Source organism: Equus przewalskii, chromosome 19 (genome assembly GCF_037783145.1).
Source record: "Equus przewalskii isolate Varuska chromosome 19, EquPr2, whole genome shotgun sequence".
Taxonomy (NCBI): Eukaryota; Metazoa; Chordata; class Mammalia; order Perissodactyla; family Equidae; genus Equus; species Equus przewalskii.
The window spans coordinates 38161759-38178375 of record NC_091849.1 but is presented as its reverse complement, the minus strand read 5'-3'; the positions used below and the strand labels follow the sequence as shown (position 1 = coordinate 38178375).

The 16617-nt window shown below is 54.4% G+C and overlaps 1 protein-coding gene across 1 annotated transcript in view; it reads left to right on the top strand.

The window, feature by feature from the left end:
- The window catches only part of BTBD9 (BTB domain containing 9), a 381962-nt gene extending 365546 nt beyond the window's left edge, over positions 1 to 16416 (top strand). Inside the window, exon 11 of the mRNA XM_070586015.1 lies at positions 9983 to 16416. Coding sequence (XP_070442116.1) covers positions 9983 to 10180 — 198 coding nt within the window. The 3' untranslated portion in view covers positions 10181 to 16416. The remainder of the gene's footprint in view (positions 1 to 9982) is intronic.
- The last annotated feature ends 201 nt before the right edge of the window (positions 16417 to 16617 follow it).

Genomic DNA, 16617 nt, shown 5'->3' with positions numbered 1-16617 from the left:
AACGAGCCCAGCCCTGCCCTCGCCCAGTTACCCGAGTCAGATGGTGGTGAGCAGATGGTTCCCATGGGCGTGCTCCATGCACCAGTCTATGCTAGATCTAGGAGAGAAACTGAGTCAGGGCCCTTCCTTAGGGGGATTTTAGGTACACTGCCTGACAGAAGTCACCCCACATGGAGAGCACCTTAACTCTAGTGACACTGCGAATAGCACTCGATGCTGTAGATAGTCAGAGATGAAAGTGCCGTGGCGTGAACCGAAGCAGCGGCTGATGTGGCGCTGGGTCCTGTGGGGCCGGTCCTCATCTATAAATGGATCAAGTGATCCCGGCCCTCGGGACTGGGTAGCCATGAATGAGGCTGTGTTGTGGAGGGTTTGGGAGAGTAGGGGGTTACAGATCCCTCTGCACACGCAATGCTTGCCGTGTGGGGCATAGTCATTGGCCCATGGGCTTGTGGCAGGAGGGTCTGCACAAGCCGGCACCAGCAGGGCAGAAAGTCTGCAAGTGGCTGCTTGAGCTGCCCTCCAGGACTACTCAGCACGGAGCCTGGAGTGAGGCAGAATTTATTTACAGGTTTCTGTCAGCCCGGTGAGTGGCTGTGGGCTCCCAGTGCTATCCTCGTTCCCATAGCAACATGTGGCTCTAGTGAAGGGAAAAAAAGCAAAAAACAGGGAAACAGACTCTGTAAAAAAGAAAAACAAACACATTCTTCCCTGGCCTGACGATAATTACTTCCCAGATACCCCATCAGGTCTGATCACGCCCCCTCTGACTCCCCAGGATTTCCCAGGCAGCACCCTCTGGAGGATGTCCTCTAAGCCGCAAAGGGGCACCTCAGCAGTCCTGCGCTGGCTCCCAACGCCAGAATTCCCGGCAGGTCCACACCAGGATTGAAATGGACATCCTAGCGGCAGAGACTTGGAGGGATATGGGGCAGAGGGACCAGCGAGCTACTCCCTCAGAGGGCTCGTGACCTCCAGCCTTCAGACTCCACTTCTGCCGGGGAGAAGGAACCCAGCCGAACCTGGGTGCTCATGGCAGTGATGGGGAAGGGATGCACACAAATAAAACCTGCTCGGGAATAGAAATAACCGAGACAAATCTAGCTTTCAGATGGCACCTGGATGCCCTGTGCGGTGTCTGCAGGGCAGAGGTGGCATTTGCAGAGACAGGCTCGGTGTGGGCAAGGAGAAGACAAGCACAGGAGCAGCAGGGCCAGAGCACAGGGCTGGTGGGCCAGCCTGGCGCCTGTCTGCATAATGGGCCCGGCAGAGGCTTTGCGCTGCACTGCAGTTGTTGAGGGCAGAGACCGTCTCATGGTATCTTCATGTCTCAGCACCCAGCCCAGTGTACCGTACACCGTAGCCCCCCCATAAATCAGAGCGGGGGCCAGAGTACAGGGTTCTGAGGGAAATCAGCTCCAGGAATCTCTTGTGCCAACCTGGATCTGAGCAATGAGGAAGAACTGAAGGTCGCACCAAGGCTGTAACCCCCACGACCTTAGAGACGGTAGGGCTTTGACGGCTATGAGAAGGTCAAGAATCATGAGCGTCAAGAAAATATAGGATGGCGGGAGGGGCGGGCGCAGGTGGTTAAAGGTGAGCCATTCAAACAAAACGTTGGATTTCAGGACTACACGTGCGGCTGATGATGAAGGTCAGGTGCCTCGAAGAGTCAGGCTGAGGAGAAAGGGGTGTGGAGGGTCTAGAAGTAAGTTCTGAGAAACAGCCAGCGTGCACGGGCCAGGACGGGGGCGGTGGGGAGTGCGCCGAGGACGAGAGAGGAGTCGGGGGAGGAAGGCAGGCGCCTTGTCGAGTGTGCACCGGAGACCTCGGCACTGCTGCCAGCCTCACCCCCAGCCAGCGGTGTGACCCCCAGCAGGTCACGTCACCTCCCTGGCTCTCAGGACACTTGTTTTTGAAATAAAGAGAGTGAAATAAATCTTAAAGGTTCCTTCCCAGTGAGACAGAAAAATATTTAATTTGTAGCATAATTAGAAAAGACGATGTTTTACATTTTTATACTTAAATGCCTATCATGAAAGACTTTATTGGGAAAAGAGAGGGCAAGTGACACAACAGTGAGCACTCGTCATTGTTCAAACCCTCCGCAGTCCTTATGCCTGTTGTATTGGAGGAGCAGTAATTCTGCACCAAACAAGTGGCCTGGGAGAAGGGGGCCCCGAACCGAGCAGGTGAGGCCTGGGGGCCTCTGAGCAACGAGACGAATGGGGACGTCCCGCGCGTGAGGGTTCTGTCTCGCGGCGTCCCACTGCCAGGCTGGCACTTGGGGGTTAGGCCTGAACTCTCCGTGCAGGTGGAGCTCTTCCAGACAAAACAGGCACGCGTCACCCGGACAAAGCGAAGACCTGCCCAGGGCGACTGGGGCCACACACGCTGGCCTTGAGGGGAGAGGGGGCCACAGCCAGGCTCTCTTGATGCCTGTCCAGTGGGAAGGGGTCTTGGTGAGACCACATCTGCCACGTTTTCCTGGGAACTGGAACATGTCCCTTTTTTTTGTTTCTTAGTTTTTCAAAAATAAAAAGATTCTTCTCTCCCACTGCAGGGCCAAATTAGTTAAGAGAATGAATCACTCTCCCTGGAGCTCTAGTATGTGCCGTTAAAAACAGCAGTCAGGAATTCTGGGGCTGCCTGGGGTGATATGTATTGGAGAGCCTCTTTTTCTAGAACCTTCCAAGCAGTGGAATTCCAGTTATTTGTGGGTGCCCTGGCCTGTGTGAATATGGGAAAGTGACATTGGAAAGTTAGAAAAACTGTTGCCATACATAAGCAGTGTCACCAAGAAATTTACTCCCATACCAAGTCGGAATAAGTACTTGTGCAAAACTGCTTGGGTATCCTGTCGCCTCTAAGCAATCCTGAAAAGTTGTTGCTCACAATCTGGAAATGCCTTCCTATGAAGTGGGTTCCTTAACTGAAAATAATATTTCGGGCTGTTTAGATGTACATATATAAAACTTTGGTTTATAAAAAGCCATGTTTTGTTGGAAATACTTGGTCTTCATTTTTAAAGGAACAAAAATAAAACATCTTAACTTCTCCTGAGGCGAGTATAAGAAAGACGTTAATTGTCACGCCCATCAGGAGCAGTTAACGTTTACTGAGTGCTGAGTGGGTGTGTGCTGCTGCCACGCCAGATGCCATGAAACACAGACCGGAAGTCTTCAGGGTGGTATAATTCAGAAGGACGCCTTTGTGTCTGACTTCCGGGCAGATAGCAGTGAGAGGTAGGTATCTATTTTATAAAGATGCGTCACCTTGTAAATGTAAGGTGAAAGCTTAGATCAGAAATCCTATTTATATTGGTTGGCATGAAAGCAGTCTGTGAAAATTACTCAGGAGAAACCAGAAAAGCAAGGTAGAGCCATTGGTCAACATTTATTAAATTTTCCCAATTTCTGCAACAGTTCATAGTGGACTCTTAGGCCAACTTGGCAAATTGGCAGAGGCTTCTCTGCTTTTGCAAAGAAATGTCGAGCAAATTGTGCTTGGGGAGTCCCTCTAATGAAAGGCGGCAGAGAGCGGCCCACTGAGGAATTAGTGTGATCACCAGGAAGGGGCCAGTACATTGTGTACATCCTTTCCAGTGTTCATGGAGAAAAGAACACCCCAGACTGTCTGAAACATGTTGAGAATTATGGCTCCCAGAGAGGAACAGCAAAGTGATAATAAACAGCAGCTACAAAAAAGGACACGCGGGTAGTGACTAAGGCTGTGTGGGATTCATACACACGACTACGTTCCAAATTAGCCGGCTCCTCTCGGGGGATAGATCCAGAGGCTGTTGAAGCTGGTTCAGCGAAGGTGCCCCTTTGTGAGCAGCGGCAATCAAACAGGCTAATGGGATACATGATTGCCAAAAAGGAGAAGGGAAAATGATGCGGCGACGGTGGTAATGGTTTTGCATAAATCAGTAGTGTGCCTCTGCCCTGTATGCCTCATTCACTTTTGGTCACAGCCTTTTCGAGGGGTGTCACGGTCTTGGGAAGGATTGGAGGAAAGCAGCTGAATCACACCAGCCCCTGAGCAAAGAGAAACTCAGGGCCTGGCTGGTGCTGGGTGGGAAGAGGAGCTTGGGGGTGCAGTGGGACAGGCGGCACATTTCCAGATGGGAACCCGCCCCCCGTGGTAGCGAGGACTCCTCCAAGCTGTCGGAGACCTCCAGTTCCCGTGTGACAAGAGAAGAGGCACCGCAGCCTCTCTTCCTCATGCACCTCTGCAGGGGCGGGAGGCAGCTTCGAGGCCGAGCCCAGGTCATGTGGCCACCAGTGAAGGAGACAAGTACCCCACAGCTGGTTAACTTGAAAACACCCCCACTTCCAAGAACCGAATTGGGACACCCACAGGCGCCTCCCTGCATGCCCATGGACAACGTGCCCATCCAAAGGTGCCCAAGGTCCCAAGGGAAGGAACCCAGCCTTGCACACGATGGTGGTGGAGAGGTGTACACTCCGTGATGGTTACTCTGCGTCTGCAGTGGTCCAGGACCTGGCTGGGGGTTGGCTTTGCCCTCGTGACGTGTTAGGTTCAGGGCTGGTGGTTGGGTTATCAACTGAGATGACTGAGCCAGCACACTGTTCTACAGAGCAGGGAGCAGAGTATCTCACCATGTGACCCAGACCTTTATCTGGAGTCCTCCTTTGGCTCCTCCTGCCACACCTACTGCAGATGTCGCGCTCGTTCTGCCCTCTGTGCCTCCACACAGAGGCACCGTCCTTTCCCGACTTCCACCTCCCTTCGCCTGCTCACTTTACTGCACACTCTTCTTCGCTATTGCCAGCCCTCACTGATCTTTTCATTTGTAAAACATCCTTTTTCACATAGAATCTTCACCACACAGTTTGTGGCTTATAAAATTAACTGTTTCCTGTGTGTGGCCTTTGAATCCAGCCGAGCCTGCTTGGCTCTCTGGAGATGTTCAGAGAACCTGCATTAAAGTCAGGTGGTCCTTTACTGACACCCTGGAGACTCTGGGGTCACAGACTGAAGCACGGCTCTCAGGCAGCCCTTGCTCCTGGTGCTTGGTCACTGCTCCCTGGCCACAGCGCGCCCACCCACAACCGCAGGAGAGCTCAGCCAGGCAGCGAGCGGCTGGGACTTCCGAGGGCTTCCAGTTTCCCCTGACTTAGCTGGAAGGGTCTACCGTGAGCTCTGTGGTGCTGGGGGAGGAATATCCATAGGAGAACACCAAAACAGCCCCTGAGATGGCATCAGTATTGTTAGACGTGCTGGAATCACAGCCCTTTGCATTATTTTAAAATAGGTTGATTAAATGGGCTAAAGACGGTTGAGCAGTTAATGCCACCCCAGTTAGGAAGAGAGAGATTCAGGCTGGAAGTGGGAATGACAGCGGGAACGAGGGACAACAGCGGGAGTCAGGCCAGTGAGTGTTTACACTATGGACAGTGTCTTCCTGCCAGGACAGTGTGGAACAGAAAGCAACCCTGCCCTCAGGGTAGTGTCTCGTATGGGGACCCTTCCTTAGGTGACAGGCACGTTCTAAAGAACCAGCCGTTATCCAGAGCCCGGCCACCCTGAGATCTTTTTTAACTTTGTTTTTCAGACCAGAATTTTTATTGACTTGTTTATTCCTGTGTCAGGCACCGAGGCGGGGAAAGACAACCAGACCTTGGTCCCTGAGTCAGGTAGGAGCTGACAGATCGGTAGACAGAGGCAGGAAGAGGGGCCGGGCCTTGGGCGGGAGGCGCCCTAAAACCTCGCAGGGCTGGCCTGGACTGAAGAGAAGCTTGCAAGAGCAAAAGGAGAGAAAACCCATTTAATACAAGACAGGAGAGCTTGAGGAAAGGTAATAAAGAGTAGGACAAATGTAAGTCAATTCGAGGATTAGCTTCAGCAGGGCCCTGAGGAGAAGCCTCCAAGATATTGACAGGGAGCACAGCGAGCAAGGATTACACAAATAACCGATTAAAGAACGAGATGGGGCAGGATAAAAGAGCTCCAGGGTCAGCCGCGGGAAGGTGCAGTAAAATGCTGCGTGTTCAGAACATCCGGCATTTGGAGAAGATGGAGACGGGCGCTGGGGGTGAAGTACGGCTCCAGGTCATGTTGAGAGAGAACAGGATGTCCGTTCGCTTACAAGAAGCTCAGGGAGAGCTTGACTGAGAGTGCCTGTGGGATGTGAACAAGTGCAGATGTGTCCTGGGGCGGTGGCCCGGGCCGCTGAGCAAAAGCGGGCCCCGGGGCATCCCCCCCCCCCCGCCCCCTCCCCCAGTCCTGTTCTTGGAAAGAGAGGTGTTCATAAAGCGAAAGAGACTATCGGTAACCGCCAGAAGATGGTCTTGTCACTTGAGAAGCTGAAGCAATGTTGGGCTGGCGGAGAAGAGTAGATTAATAGTTGCCACGTAGATTTTCACATTTACTCCGTGTAGCTCAGGTCAGAACTGATGGCACACGTAGTTCTTACATCTGCGTAAAAGGCCCTCCCATCTGGCTGTTGACGGGTACCTGCACATGGGCCCAGACAGGGAGCTCTGCCGTCAAGGAAGGGAGGAAGGAAAGAAAGGAAAAGGAAGGAGGGACCAGGCTAACTCGGGCCTCTGCAACCCTGGGGGCCCGCAGGAAGCCCCGCCACCGAGGCCTGAGCTCTAAGGAGAGAAATGAGCTCGCTCTGAGAGCAAGTCTCCTCCCAGACGAAGACGCATGGCCTCAGTCGGTCTTCATATTAGAGTTTGAAATGTGAAATGTGAAACAGTGGTAGAGAAATGAATTGAAGTGGGGATATGGAAAAATAGTGATGCAGAAAGTAAGCACAGAATTTATATTTTAAATATAATTTCACAGTTGACGTTACGTTTGTCTTCTGTGAACTCTTCTGCAGTAGAAGGGCTCTGTGTATGCATGTGTGTATGTGTGCGTGGTGTGTGTGTGCACGAGTGTGTGCGTGGTGTGGAGTGTACTCGAGCTGTGGAGGATATAGAGCTCCCCGGAGGAGGCGGGGCCAGCCCCCCATCCCCCCAGCTCTCTGCCGCAGCTCCTCCTCCTGAGCCCTGCAGTCTCCTCCACTCAGCCCCTCCCTCAGGGACAGTGGCAGGTGTCCCCCAGCCCTGCCTGGCATCCTCGCACTCCCAGGGTACCACTGCCTTATCCTCTACAGATGGGCCCTTATCCAGGAACAGACTCGCCTAACCTGGGCAGATCCAAAGTTCAGCGGCTCTCTTCCAGCCAGCAGGCCCCCACCCAAGGCAGCGTGAGGGTTGCAGTTCTCCTAGGAGCACTGGGGGGCCAGGGGAGGGCCAGCAGTGTGTCTCACCCTCGTGGGCTCAGAGTGTGGCCATGCCCCTGTGCCTGGCTGTCCACACAGGCTCCAGGCACCCACTGGCCCTTTCAGGCACATCACTACCAACCAGTTACACACTTAGGGTTGAGCCTCAGCATTTGCACCCAAGTTCAGTGACAGCTTTACAAGGTGCCTCCTCTTACTTATCTAGGGCCTTTGGCTAGTTTAGGAGGAGTCTGGAGACCCAAGGGAGAAAGGCTTGGGATAAGGTAGTGACGTTCAGACAGCCCAGGCCCTACCAGGTGTATGTCCAGGATGCTCTGGTTTTAGCAGCTGGTCTTCTGCCCCTGGTCCCCCAGCTCCAGGCCCTGGTGACCAGACGGCTCCCCCAGCCTCAGTTCCTGTCACCTCAACAGCCCACACCCCACTTTCTCTAAGACTCTCCTGCGCCAGCAGGCCCCTCGGGAACTGGATTCACCCCTAAATCCCATTCCAGCTGAGGCCTCGTCTGCACCCTGCTGCCACCCTCACCAATCTTAGCCTCCGTCTCTCTCTGGGATCCACCACTGCCAGGCTCTCCCCCAGTGAGCTTGCGCGGGCCCTCTTGTCCCCACAGCTGCCCGAGCTCCAGCCTCCTGTGCCAGCTTTTCTCGGCCTGAACTTTGGGAACTCTCTTGGAGTGATTCACTCCCCTGAACTTCACTTCTGACAGGTGACCTCCTGCTCAAAGCTCTCACCCCGCCAAGACCGTGGTGCTGGCCCGAGCTGATCACACTCCCCGCAGTGTGCTCCATCTCTAGGCCCCCGCCCCTCATTGCCGGATGAATCTTCCCAGGCATCCCGGTACCACTTCACGTACACTCCTGAGGCCAGGAGCTCTGTCCTTGGATCTGATGTACCCGCCCGGCCCTGTGGGGAGCAGCCACTCAATATTCATGGGATGAGTGTCGTGGAGTGTTTCTGCTCCTGAGCCCTCGCTGGGCCCCTCTCCTTAGGGTTTGCTGCGCAGAGCTTCTCCTCGGACACCGCTGGGCTCTTTCCTCCCCATGGTCTTCACCCTAGTTACTCCCCTTGCCTGGAGCACTTCTAACGCCAAAATGTCCTCTCCTTCCCTCCGGGGCCTGCCTAGTAACTCTTTAAATTAACTCTATTCAGGGCCTAGGGTCCCCTCGGTGCTGTCAGCAGTGGCCTTCAGACATTTGGTTTGCATCTCCTCTAAAGGGACTTTGGGAGAAAGTGTAATCCTGTGGACGTTTTGAGGTTGAGAAGCAAAATATTTCTTCATAAGTTTAAATACAGTTACTTTTGTTAATATGAGATAGAAAGCAAACATTTTATAAGATGGAATATGACTAATTATTAGGAATACATATTTGATGACATGATTTGCTAAAATAGATTTTAAGCAACTTATTGAATACGGCACACCAAATCTGGAAGTAATTGTGGAAAACTTTTATCCACGGGTTTTAGCCAGTGTTTCTTGAAAATGTTTTCATAATTCTGGAAAAATTCTAGTTACATTAAAAAAAAAAATTGCCTGTCATGTATACACTTCAGTTGGGTACTCAGAACACCTCACTGAGGCCACACTCACCTCCCAGGGGCCCCGCCCTGCCTCTTGGAGGCTGCGTCCCTCGAGGGCTCCGTGGGCACGAGGGAGCCTGCGCCCCAGGGCTGCATGCCCAGCAGGGCAGGCGAGGGCCACGCTTTCCTTCTGGGAGGGGCGAAGGCTGCTGTGAAGTCAGTCACGCTCTCAGGCAGCTTTAGAAAATACAGAATTTGAGGATCTGGAAATTGATTCCCTTCAAACTACTGGCATGCCCTGGGGAGAGTAGATCGTAGCCCACACTGAAGACCAGGGAGCTGGGACCCAGACAGGCTTGGCTGGCAGGCAGTGCTGAGGGGATTTTCCGTGTGTGCGCCGAGGGGGTGTGGGCCGTCATCCTGAAGGCCCCCTCCGCCTGCCCCTTCTCCCCGCACCCCCAGGCCGCACACCAGCAGCCTCGGCCCTGGGCTCCGTGGTGCAGTGGTGGCCCGGCTGAGCACAGGCCTCTGTAATGCTTCCGGGGGGACCCACGGGCGGAGGCAAGCTTTTCCTGGCTCCAGGGGTGGCCGGCTCCTCCACGTGAGGGCAGGGCGTTTGTTCCAGGTTGGCCCAAGTCCCCTCCACGGCGCTGCTGCCAGCTGGTGACTGTGCCCCAGGAGCTTGTCCCCTCCCCGAGCACAGGGCAAACGTGAGAGGGAGGGGCTCCCTTGGCCCTCGGAGATCAGCCCAGGGGTAATGCCCCGCTGACTGTTTTTTTCATAACTTTATGAGATGTAATTCACATACCATACAATTCACCCATTGAAATGTACAATTCAGTGGTTTTTAGTGTATTCATGGAGTTGTGCAGCCTCACCAGTCACCCCCTGTTGACTTTTAACCCAACTGCCAAATGCAAGAATTAATTAATTATAAAAGAAAAAGGAGCTCATGAGATAAAAGTAACCAAAAAGTGGAGCAACCCAGTGAGAGGTCTTACAGGAACCCCCATTGCGCCGTCCAACTCCAGGCCTTCCGAGCACTGACCTTCGTCCTTGTCTTCACCGACTGAACCGGGTTTACCAGCTTCCAGTTGCTGTCAGGCGGCTGCTGGGGCAGGGGGGTGGGAGGCTCTCCCTCTAGGGCAGCTCCCAGTGGGACGCTGCCCCGCACTCACTGGTCTTTGCCTTCTCTCCCAGGTGTTCCACTGTGTCCACTTTGAGTGTCCGGAGCAGCAGAGCAGCCAGAAGGAGGAAAACAGCGAGGAGCCGGGGACCGGGGACACCAGCCTGGCCGGTCAACAGCTCGACCCCCACGCCCTGCAGGCCCCCAGCGGCAGCTCGCTGCCCTCCAGCCCGGGCTCCAACTCACGCTCGCCCAGCCGGCAGCACCAATAAAGGAGGCATGCAGAGGCGAGATCCACTGTCCCCCCAAGCAGGGATCTTTCTGACCGCCCCCCACCCCCCAGAGGAGCAGACCTGGCTGCAAAAGCCGACCCAGAACAGGTTTTCTCCCAAGGACAGAAAGGGGCTGCATTGTTCTCCTCAATTTGTTCAAATCAGGCTGGTCTCCAGGGGGAGAAAATGGGTCTTCAGTCTTCATCAAGCCCACCAGTAACACCCTACCTCTCTAATCTAAGCCAGGCAAGGGAACAGAAGGAAGGCATAGACAGGCCCTCAGCGGAATACCAAACAGCACGTGAACGCTTGAACGGAAGAGCATCTCTCCGTCCTCTGTTACCTAGAGGCACCCTTGAGGAAATGGGTTTCGTAGAGTGTTTACTGTTAGGAGCACATTGTCCTGGCAACTAAATAACTTTTTATTTCTTTCAGTTATTTTCCACTTGCTGAATCATAGGTGTTCCAGATCTTGTTGAAATGCTCAAACAGCAAATCACTTGTTTTAATCCCTTTTGAGCTCTAATTTTCCTTCCCTAGTTTGGAACGTGTAAGCGTGGGGTACAGCCGAGAAATACTGTGCACATCTCAATGAGGCTCTGGTGCAGCTCAGTACGGCACCTGACAAGGAAACCCTTTGAGGAAATTCAACAAAATGCACAATGAGCAAATCAACCCACGGACACTGGAGTTAATAATCACTCGAATTGCTGAGTTATTAACCTGTCATTCCTGAAATGTATCCAGCCTTTAAGCTTGGGAGGCTGACAAGGAAATAGTTATGATGCCACCTGCTAATTTCAGGTTCAGAATTACATGTATATAAATCTCTACCAACTGTCGGTTGGGCGGGACCTGCCCGGGAACGGCCCCAGGTTAGCCGAGCGGTCAGTGTTGGGAATATGGGGCCGGGCCTTTGCCGCACGTGTGGCTGATTGGTGGTTGCTGTGTTCCCCCAGACCCCAGTCCTCAACCCGGGATTGGAAACAAGCGGGTCTAAGAGCTCTTCTCCTAATCCTCATCAAAACGATCTCCTCTGACTGTGTAGCTGAGTCTGGCTCCGCTATGTCTCAGTAATTTGCAGTCCAGTGCTAACTGCCTTTGTAACTGGATCAGATTCTTGTCTGGCTTTGCTTATCTCCAGAGTTTCCTGTTGGCTGTTGGTGGCTGTCGCAGTCAGCTCCACATGAGGCCCCCCAAGTGAGCAGCACGGTGTCCCTGAGTCCTCCACACACAGGCTCTAGTCCTCTGCGTGCCCTATGACCCCGCTTAGAAGGAGGGGTGGGGTTTACGGGGAGTGGGCTTTCTTTCTGGTCCTTTCTGGTGTCTCAAAGACACGTTGGTTGTGGGTGTACAAAGAGCCAGTGGGTCGACTGACTAGTCTTCTCCTCGCATAACTTAGTTTCTAGTGAGTTTCAGTGTTGGAATGATAGGGTGGCATCAGACTGCATGAACGAACAGGAAGGTGGTCTTTCTGTTCACACACAGGCCGGGAAGGAGATAGTCCTGGGGGAGGAGGAACAGCTGGGCCAGCCTTCTCCCCACGTCCCCAGAGCTCCGAGAGTCTCCCTCTGTGCCCTCAGCTCTCTGCTCTGTCCACTTCTCCACTGTGGGCTGGGCGGAACCCCTGAGGGTGCCAGGCATTTCCCAGTGGGAGGGGCTCCTGTAGCAAATGGCGGTGCCATGGCTCACAGTGAGTGGCCGCCCTCCATGGCTTGGCCGCTGCCTCTGTCAGCATCCAGCCCCCAGTCGCCAGTTAGCGCCGAGGATTCCTGCCCACTCAGCACCTCCTTCAGCAGTGCACTCGCTGCCCCATGGGGACAAGAGGAGACAGAGAAGTCAGAGCGAGGGCGGAGTTCACATGTCTCGAAAATATCATGTATTCAAGGGCTTCTTTTTAAAACTTTGAGGTCACCTGTCCAGAGAGGAGCCCCTAGGCTTGGAGGCCAGCACTGCTGACCTGCGGAAATGGGGAGTCGGCTGGGAAGGATCTGGAAGAGTTGACCCCACCCTCTATCTCCAGACCTTTCAGTTCCTCTCCCCACGCAGCACGCGTCGCCGTTCTAGGCACAGGTAACTAAGTGCCAGCCTGGCAGCTCAGCTTCGGGTGGCTTGCCTCTCCCTCGCATCTCCTGTGAACTTCTGATTTGGGCAGCCGGAGGGCTCTTTCTGTATGCCTGGCTGGGTCAGGGCCCTCTGGAGGGGGCCTGGAGACCCCAGTGGAGTGCGTCACACCAGACACTCCCAGGACAAGGCCTGGGTCTCCAGGGAATGAGGGATGAGTGGGCAGCCAAGAAGAAGTCCCCAGGTGACTGGCATTCTCCAGAGCCCTGGCTGGTCCCAAGGAGGACTTCTGCCCTGGAGCAAACTGGACCAAAAAGGCCCCAAAACCTGAAGAGACAAAGGGAGCCAAGTGGGAGTGCAGAGGCTGAGACGGCGGGTGCGCAGCTGGAGGGTCCCCAGCACCCTCAGGGTCTTCAGCGCAGCAGAGGGTGGAGGCGGTCCTGCTGGGAGCTGTGGGTGTGAGGAAGGAGACGCCAAAGCTGAGCGGAGGGGACAGGGGCAGGAGGGCACAGCCCGTGTGGTGTCTCGTTTGAGGAGGGGTCAGGGGAGGCCAGACTCCCGGCAGAGACAGACAGAGGGGGCTTTGTTGTGATGCTGCTTCATTACAGACTGGGAGATGACACCTTGGTAACCAAGCCTAGCTCAAGAAACAACACTGCAGAAACCCCTGCTCTTCGTTTCAGATCATGTTTTTTGGGAGAGTAAAAAACAAATTCTCTGGGGCTTTTGGGGAAAGCCTTCAAAGCCACCTTCGGGCACCTCCTGGAAGGGTCGGGTAGGGCGGCACTGAGCACATCAGGCGACGCGTGTGCCCTGTGGGGCGTGTGCTAGGCAGGATGTGTGCTTCCCGGCAGGTTATGTGCCATGAGGGGCTGGCGCCTTAAAGGTGGGGTTGCTGCTCAGCACTTTGGACTCGAGACAGGTGTAATAGTATAACACACACACAGACACACTGTCCCATATTCTTAGCGCTTTTTCTGTTTTTCTTCTGGTTTTAGTTAGAACCATGGGACCATCATGGATGTGGGTCTCTTCTCAATTGCTCTTTAAATTGTCACTTTTTTAATCTTATTAAATGAAGTGTCAATTCCTGACAAATACATTAAAAGTGTTTTATTCCTAGAAGAACTGGGAAAAGAAATTATTTTCAGCAAGAGTGGGATGTGTTTGTTAGACTGACTCCTTGGCAAAAAAAAAAAAGTTCTCAAATTGTGCAAAAAATTGCTCAGTAGTTAAGCTGTCGCCCCAATTGTCAAACTGCTGTGCTGACGGCGCCAACCCAGTCAACTTCACCTTTTTTAATTTAGATGATAACAAAACAGTAATCACTTACTCTTTCTAGAGACTCGGAAAAAAGGAGGGTGTGATCTGTGATGACAGGCAGAGCCTCTGAGAGCCGAGGCCACTTGGTCATGGAGAGAGGGACGCTCCCCACTGCCCGCCTCACTTCAGAACCTCCCTCTGGACGAAGATGTCCAAAGAGGAGAAGAAAATTAAATTTGTCTCCTTCCAGGGGTTTTTCTCATTAAGGTTTGCTTTTCGGCGTTATCATCTTAATCCTGCCATCCGTGCAGGTGGCCGGTTCCTCTGGATACTGCCCCGGTGGCCAGGGGAGCGGGCCGGGCAGGGCGCCGGCCATGGCCGTGGCTGCAGTGGTCAGGCCAGGCTCCATTTACTTTTGCAGCTGCAGCTGTCGATCCTGTGTGTTTGTCCTGAGAACAGCTCCAGCAGGAGTTCAGTGCTCATTAGGGGCCCTAGGGATTTAAAATACAGGTCATGGTTCTGCACCACCATGGTTTTATTATTATAATATTAAATTAGAAGTTATCCTGGTGCCTGGTGTCTGCTCAGGAGTTTCTGGAAGAGGGGAAGGGACTGGTTTAGACAGCATGCAGGGCAACTAGGATGCTCCCGCTTCTCCGCGAAGTTGCCCCGGTCATCCCTGGATACTGTCCAGGGTTCTGAGGCCCGGCTGTATGCAGAGAATGGATGGAAAAGGCGGCAAGAAGCATTTGGTTGGAGGGCAGACTGGCTTCCGATACCCCCGGGGCCTGGCCCCTCGTGGGGCTGTGGGAGCAGAGAGAGGACGTGGTTCTGCTGGTTTCCATCAGACTGGCCAGGGCCCATGGCTTCCTGCTGCGCCTGGGGTCTCACCTGTGCAGACGTGGGGAGCTGCTTGGGTGACTGCATGCCCCCCAAACACCCCACATCCCTTCAGTCCCTGCTGCACCACTGCGCGCCGGAGCCGCCCCATTGCAGAGGTGGGGAGCAGGAGCACAGAAGAGCCCCCACACGCACCTTGTTTGGAAATCACTGTTCTACCTCTTTTTAAATTACTCATTTAAAAATTAAAGTAATAACACTCATGGAATAACGTTCCCACCAAGCAGAGGGGGCAAGAGTGCCCTCCCTCTCATTCTGGCCCCCAGTCACTCCTGACCTGGACCTGGCTCGTCAAGACCCGTGGCAATGTGCCCCAGCCTCTGCCCCCAGCATCCGTCCCACCAGCACCCTGGCCTCTCCCAGCCCGAAGGGGTCCTCCCACTCCATCAGGTTAGTTTCTTGTCTTTTCAAAGAACTGAAATATTCCACCAGAGGCCTCATGGCCTGAAGACTCACCATCATCCACTTGTAATTCACTATAAAAGTCTTGAGCATTTAGCATTTGCATCTTGAGTATGTACAGCCCTGAGCCCAGGAGGGTGAGGAGGAGGCCTAGCGCCCTACCCCTGTCTCCACTATTGTCTCCTGCTCCGCCATCACTGCAGCTGGGACAGCTGAAGAATGCCACCTTTGAGAGCCAGTGGATGGTCACTCCGTCCCACGTAGAGGTGGAAGGTCCTGAAGCAGAGGCCCTGGGCCCCTGCACAGAGCAGACAGCGCTACCCTGAGCGAAAGGCGTGGAGGGAAGTGGGAAGGAGGGTCTGCGAGGCCGGCAGGGTGGGGATCTGGGCCCTGGGCCTGGGTTTCCGTGGACACCCTGGGAACGCTGGTGACATTGACTGTTGCAGTCTCACCAAATAGCCGCCTCCTACCAAGTGAACCCTGGGGTTTGTGGCCTGGGAAGGTGAGGGCGCCTGAGCAGCAGTGGGGTAGAGGGGACCAGTCTGTCAAGGTCGCCATGCCCGTCCCTGGGCGGAGGTAGCTTCCACTTTCCACCTTGGGTGCACAGAGCAGGCTGGTCCTCTCCATGGTTGCTTCTAGCCCCAGATTCCTGGGTTTGTTCCCAGTCCACCCCTCCTTCCACCTGGGGCCTCAGGGTGGGGCAGTGCCCCAGCCCATCTTCTACAGGAGTTGTTCCCAGAGGCCTGCCCCAGGCAACAGGGTCTTGCTGGGCCCCCCAGCAAGGGGCTCACAGGGTTGATGGGGCAGGGTGCTGACAGCGAAATCTGAGAACCTTGTAGGAGAGGACAGCAGGGAGCACAATGCTGGCTGACCTGAGCCAGGGCTGCTCAGGCCTTAAGGAACAGAGGACCAGGCGGAGCTCCCCAGGGCCGTGGGGCCTTGCCTCTCCCAGCCTCTCTCCACCAGAGGGCAGCTCCAGTTCTCAGAACTCCCCTCCAGAAGTGGTCTTCTGAGAGGCAGTGCCCACTCAGGAACAGCCAGGAATCTCCCCATCAGGCTCTCCCCAGCACTGAGGTCCCAAGGACATCCTGCCCCCAGCACCTGGGAAAGCCAGAGGAGCGAGGCCTCAGGCTCAGCCTCTGGACCGGGGTGTGGGGAGGGGGTGACAGCCTCAGGGTTGGCGTGGGGCTCGCCCACAAGCTACTCTTGCCAAACGTGTGGATATTCTGAATTCACCAGAGAATGTGAGCCTCCTCTGTCTTGGGGGTTTCTGGGCTTGCAAAGGTTGATGGATGCCATCCCCACACCCCTTCGCAGGCCTCTGGATGTAGGAGGGTGGGGGCCGTGCTGTGCCTGAGGGGATTGGCTCTCCTAAGCCATAGGTAAAGGAAGGCTCTCTCCAGAATGCTACAGAAGCCCAAAGGGCAGTGTTGCTGTTTGGAATATGTATTAATTTGTGGGCAGGATGCAGCTTCTTCCTCATTTTGCAGAGCAACCGAAGTGAGCAAATATATGAATTCTATGTGTTTGAAACAACCCCTAAGTTTGTGTCTTTGAGACTGCTGCTGTGGGTTTCCTTTTAGAAATAAAGTGATGACTTCTCGTGCTGTCTGTGTCCCTCGACCCTCTCTCCAGCCCCCCTGCAGCCCCATGCTTTCTCTGCCTCTGGGCGGGAGGCAGTGTCCGAGCGAGCGCTGTGTCCTTCAGTGCCGACACAGCCCTTGGAAGTGGACCCCACATCAGCCTACATACACATGTGGACAGCGAGGCATGGAGTGGCTGACTTGTTCCAGGGTGGTCAGAAAGAG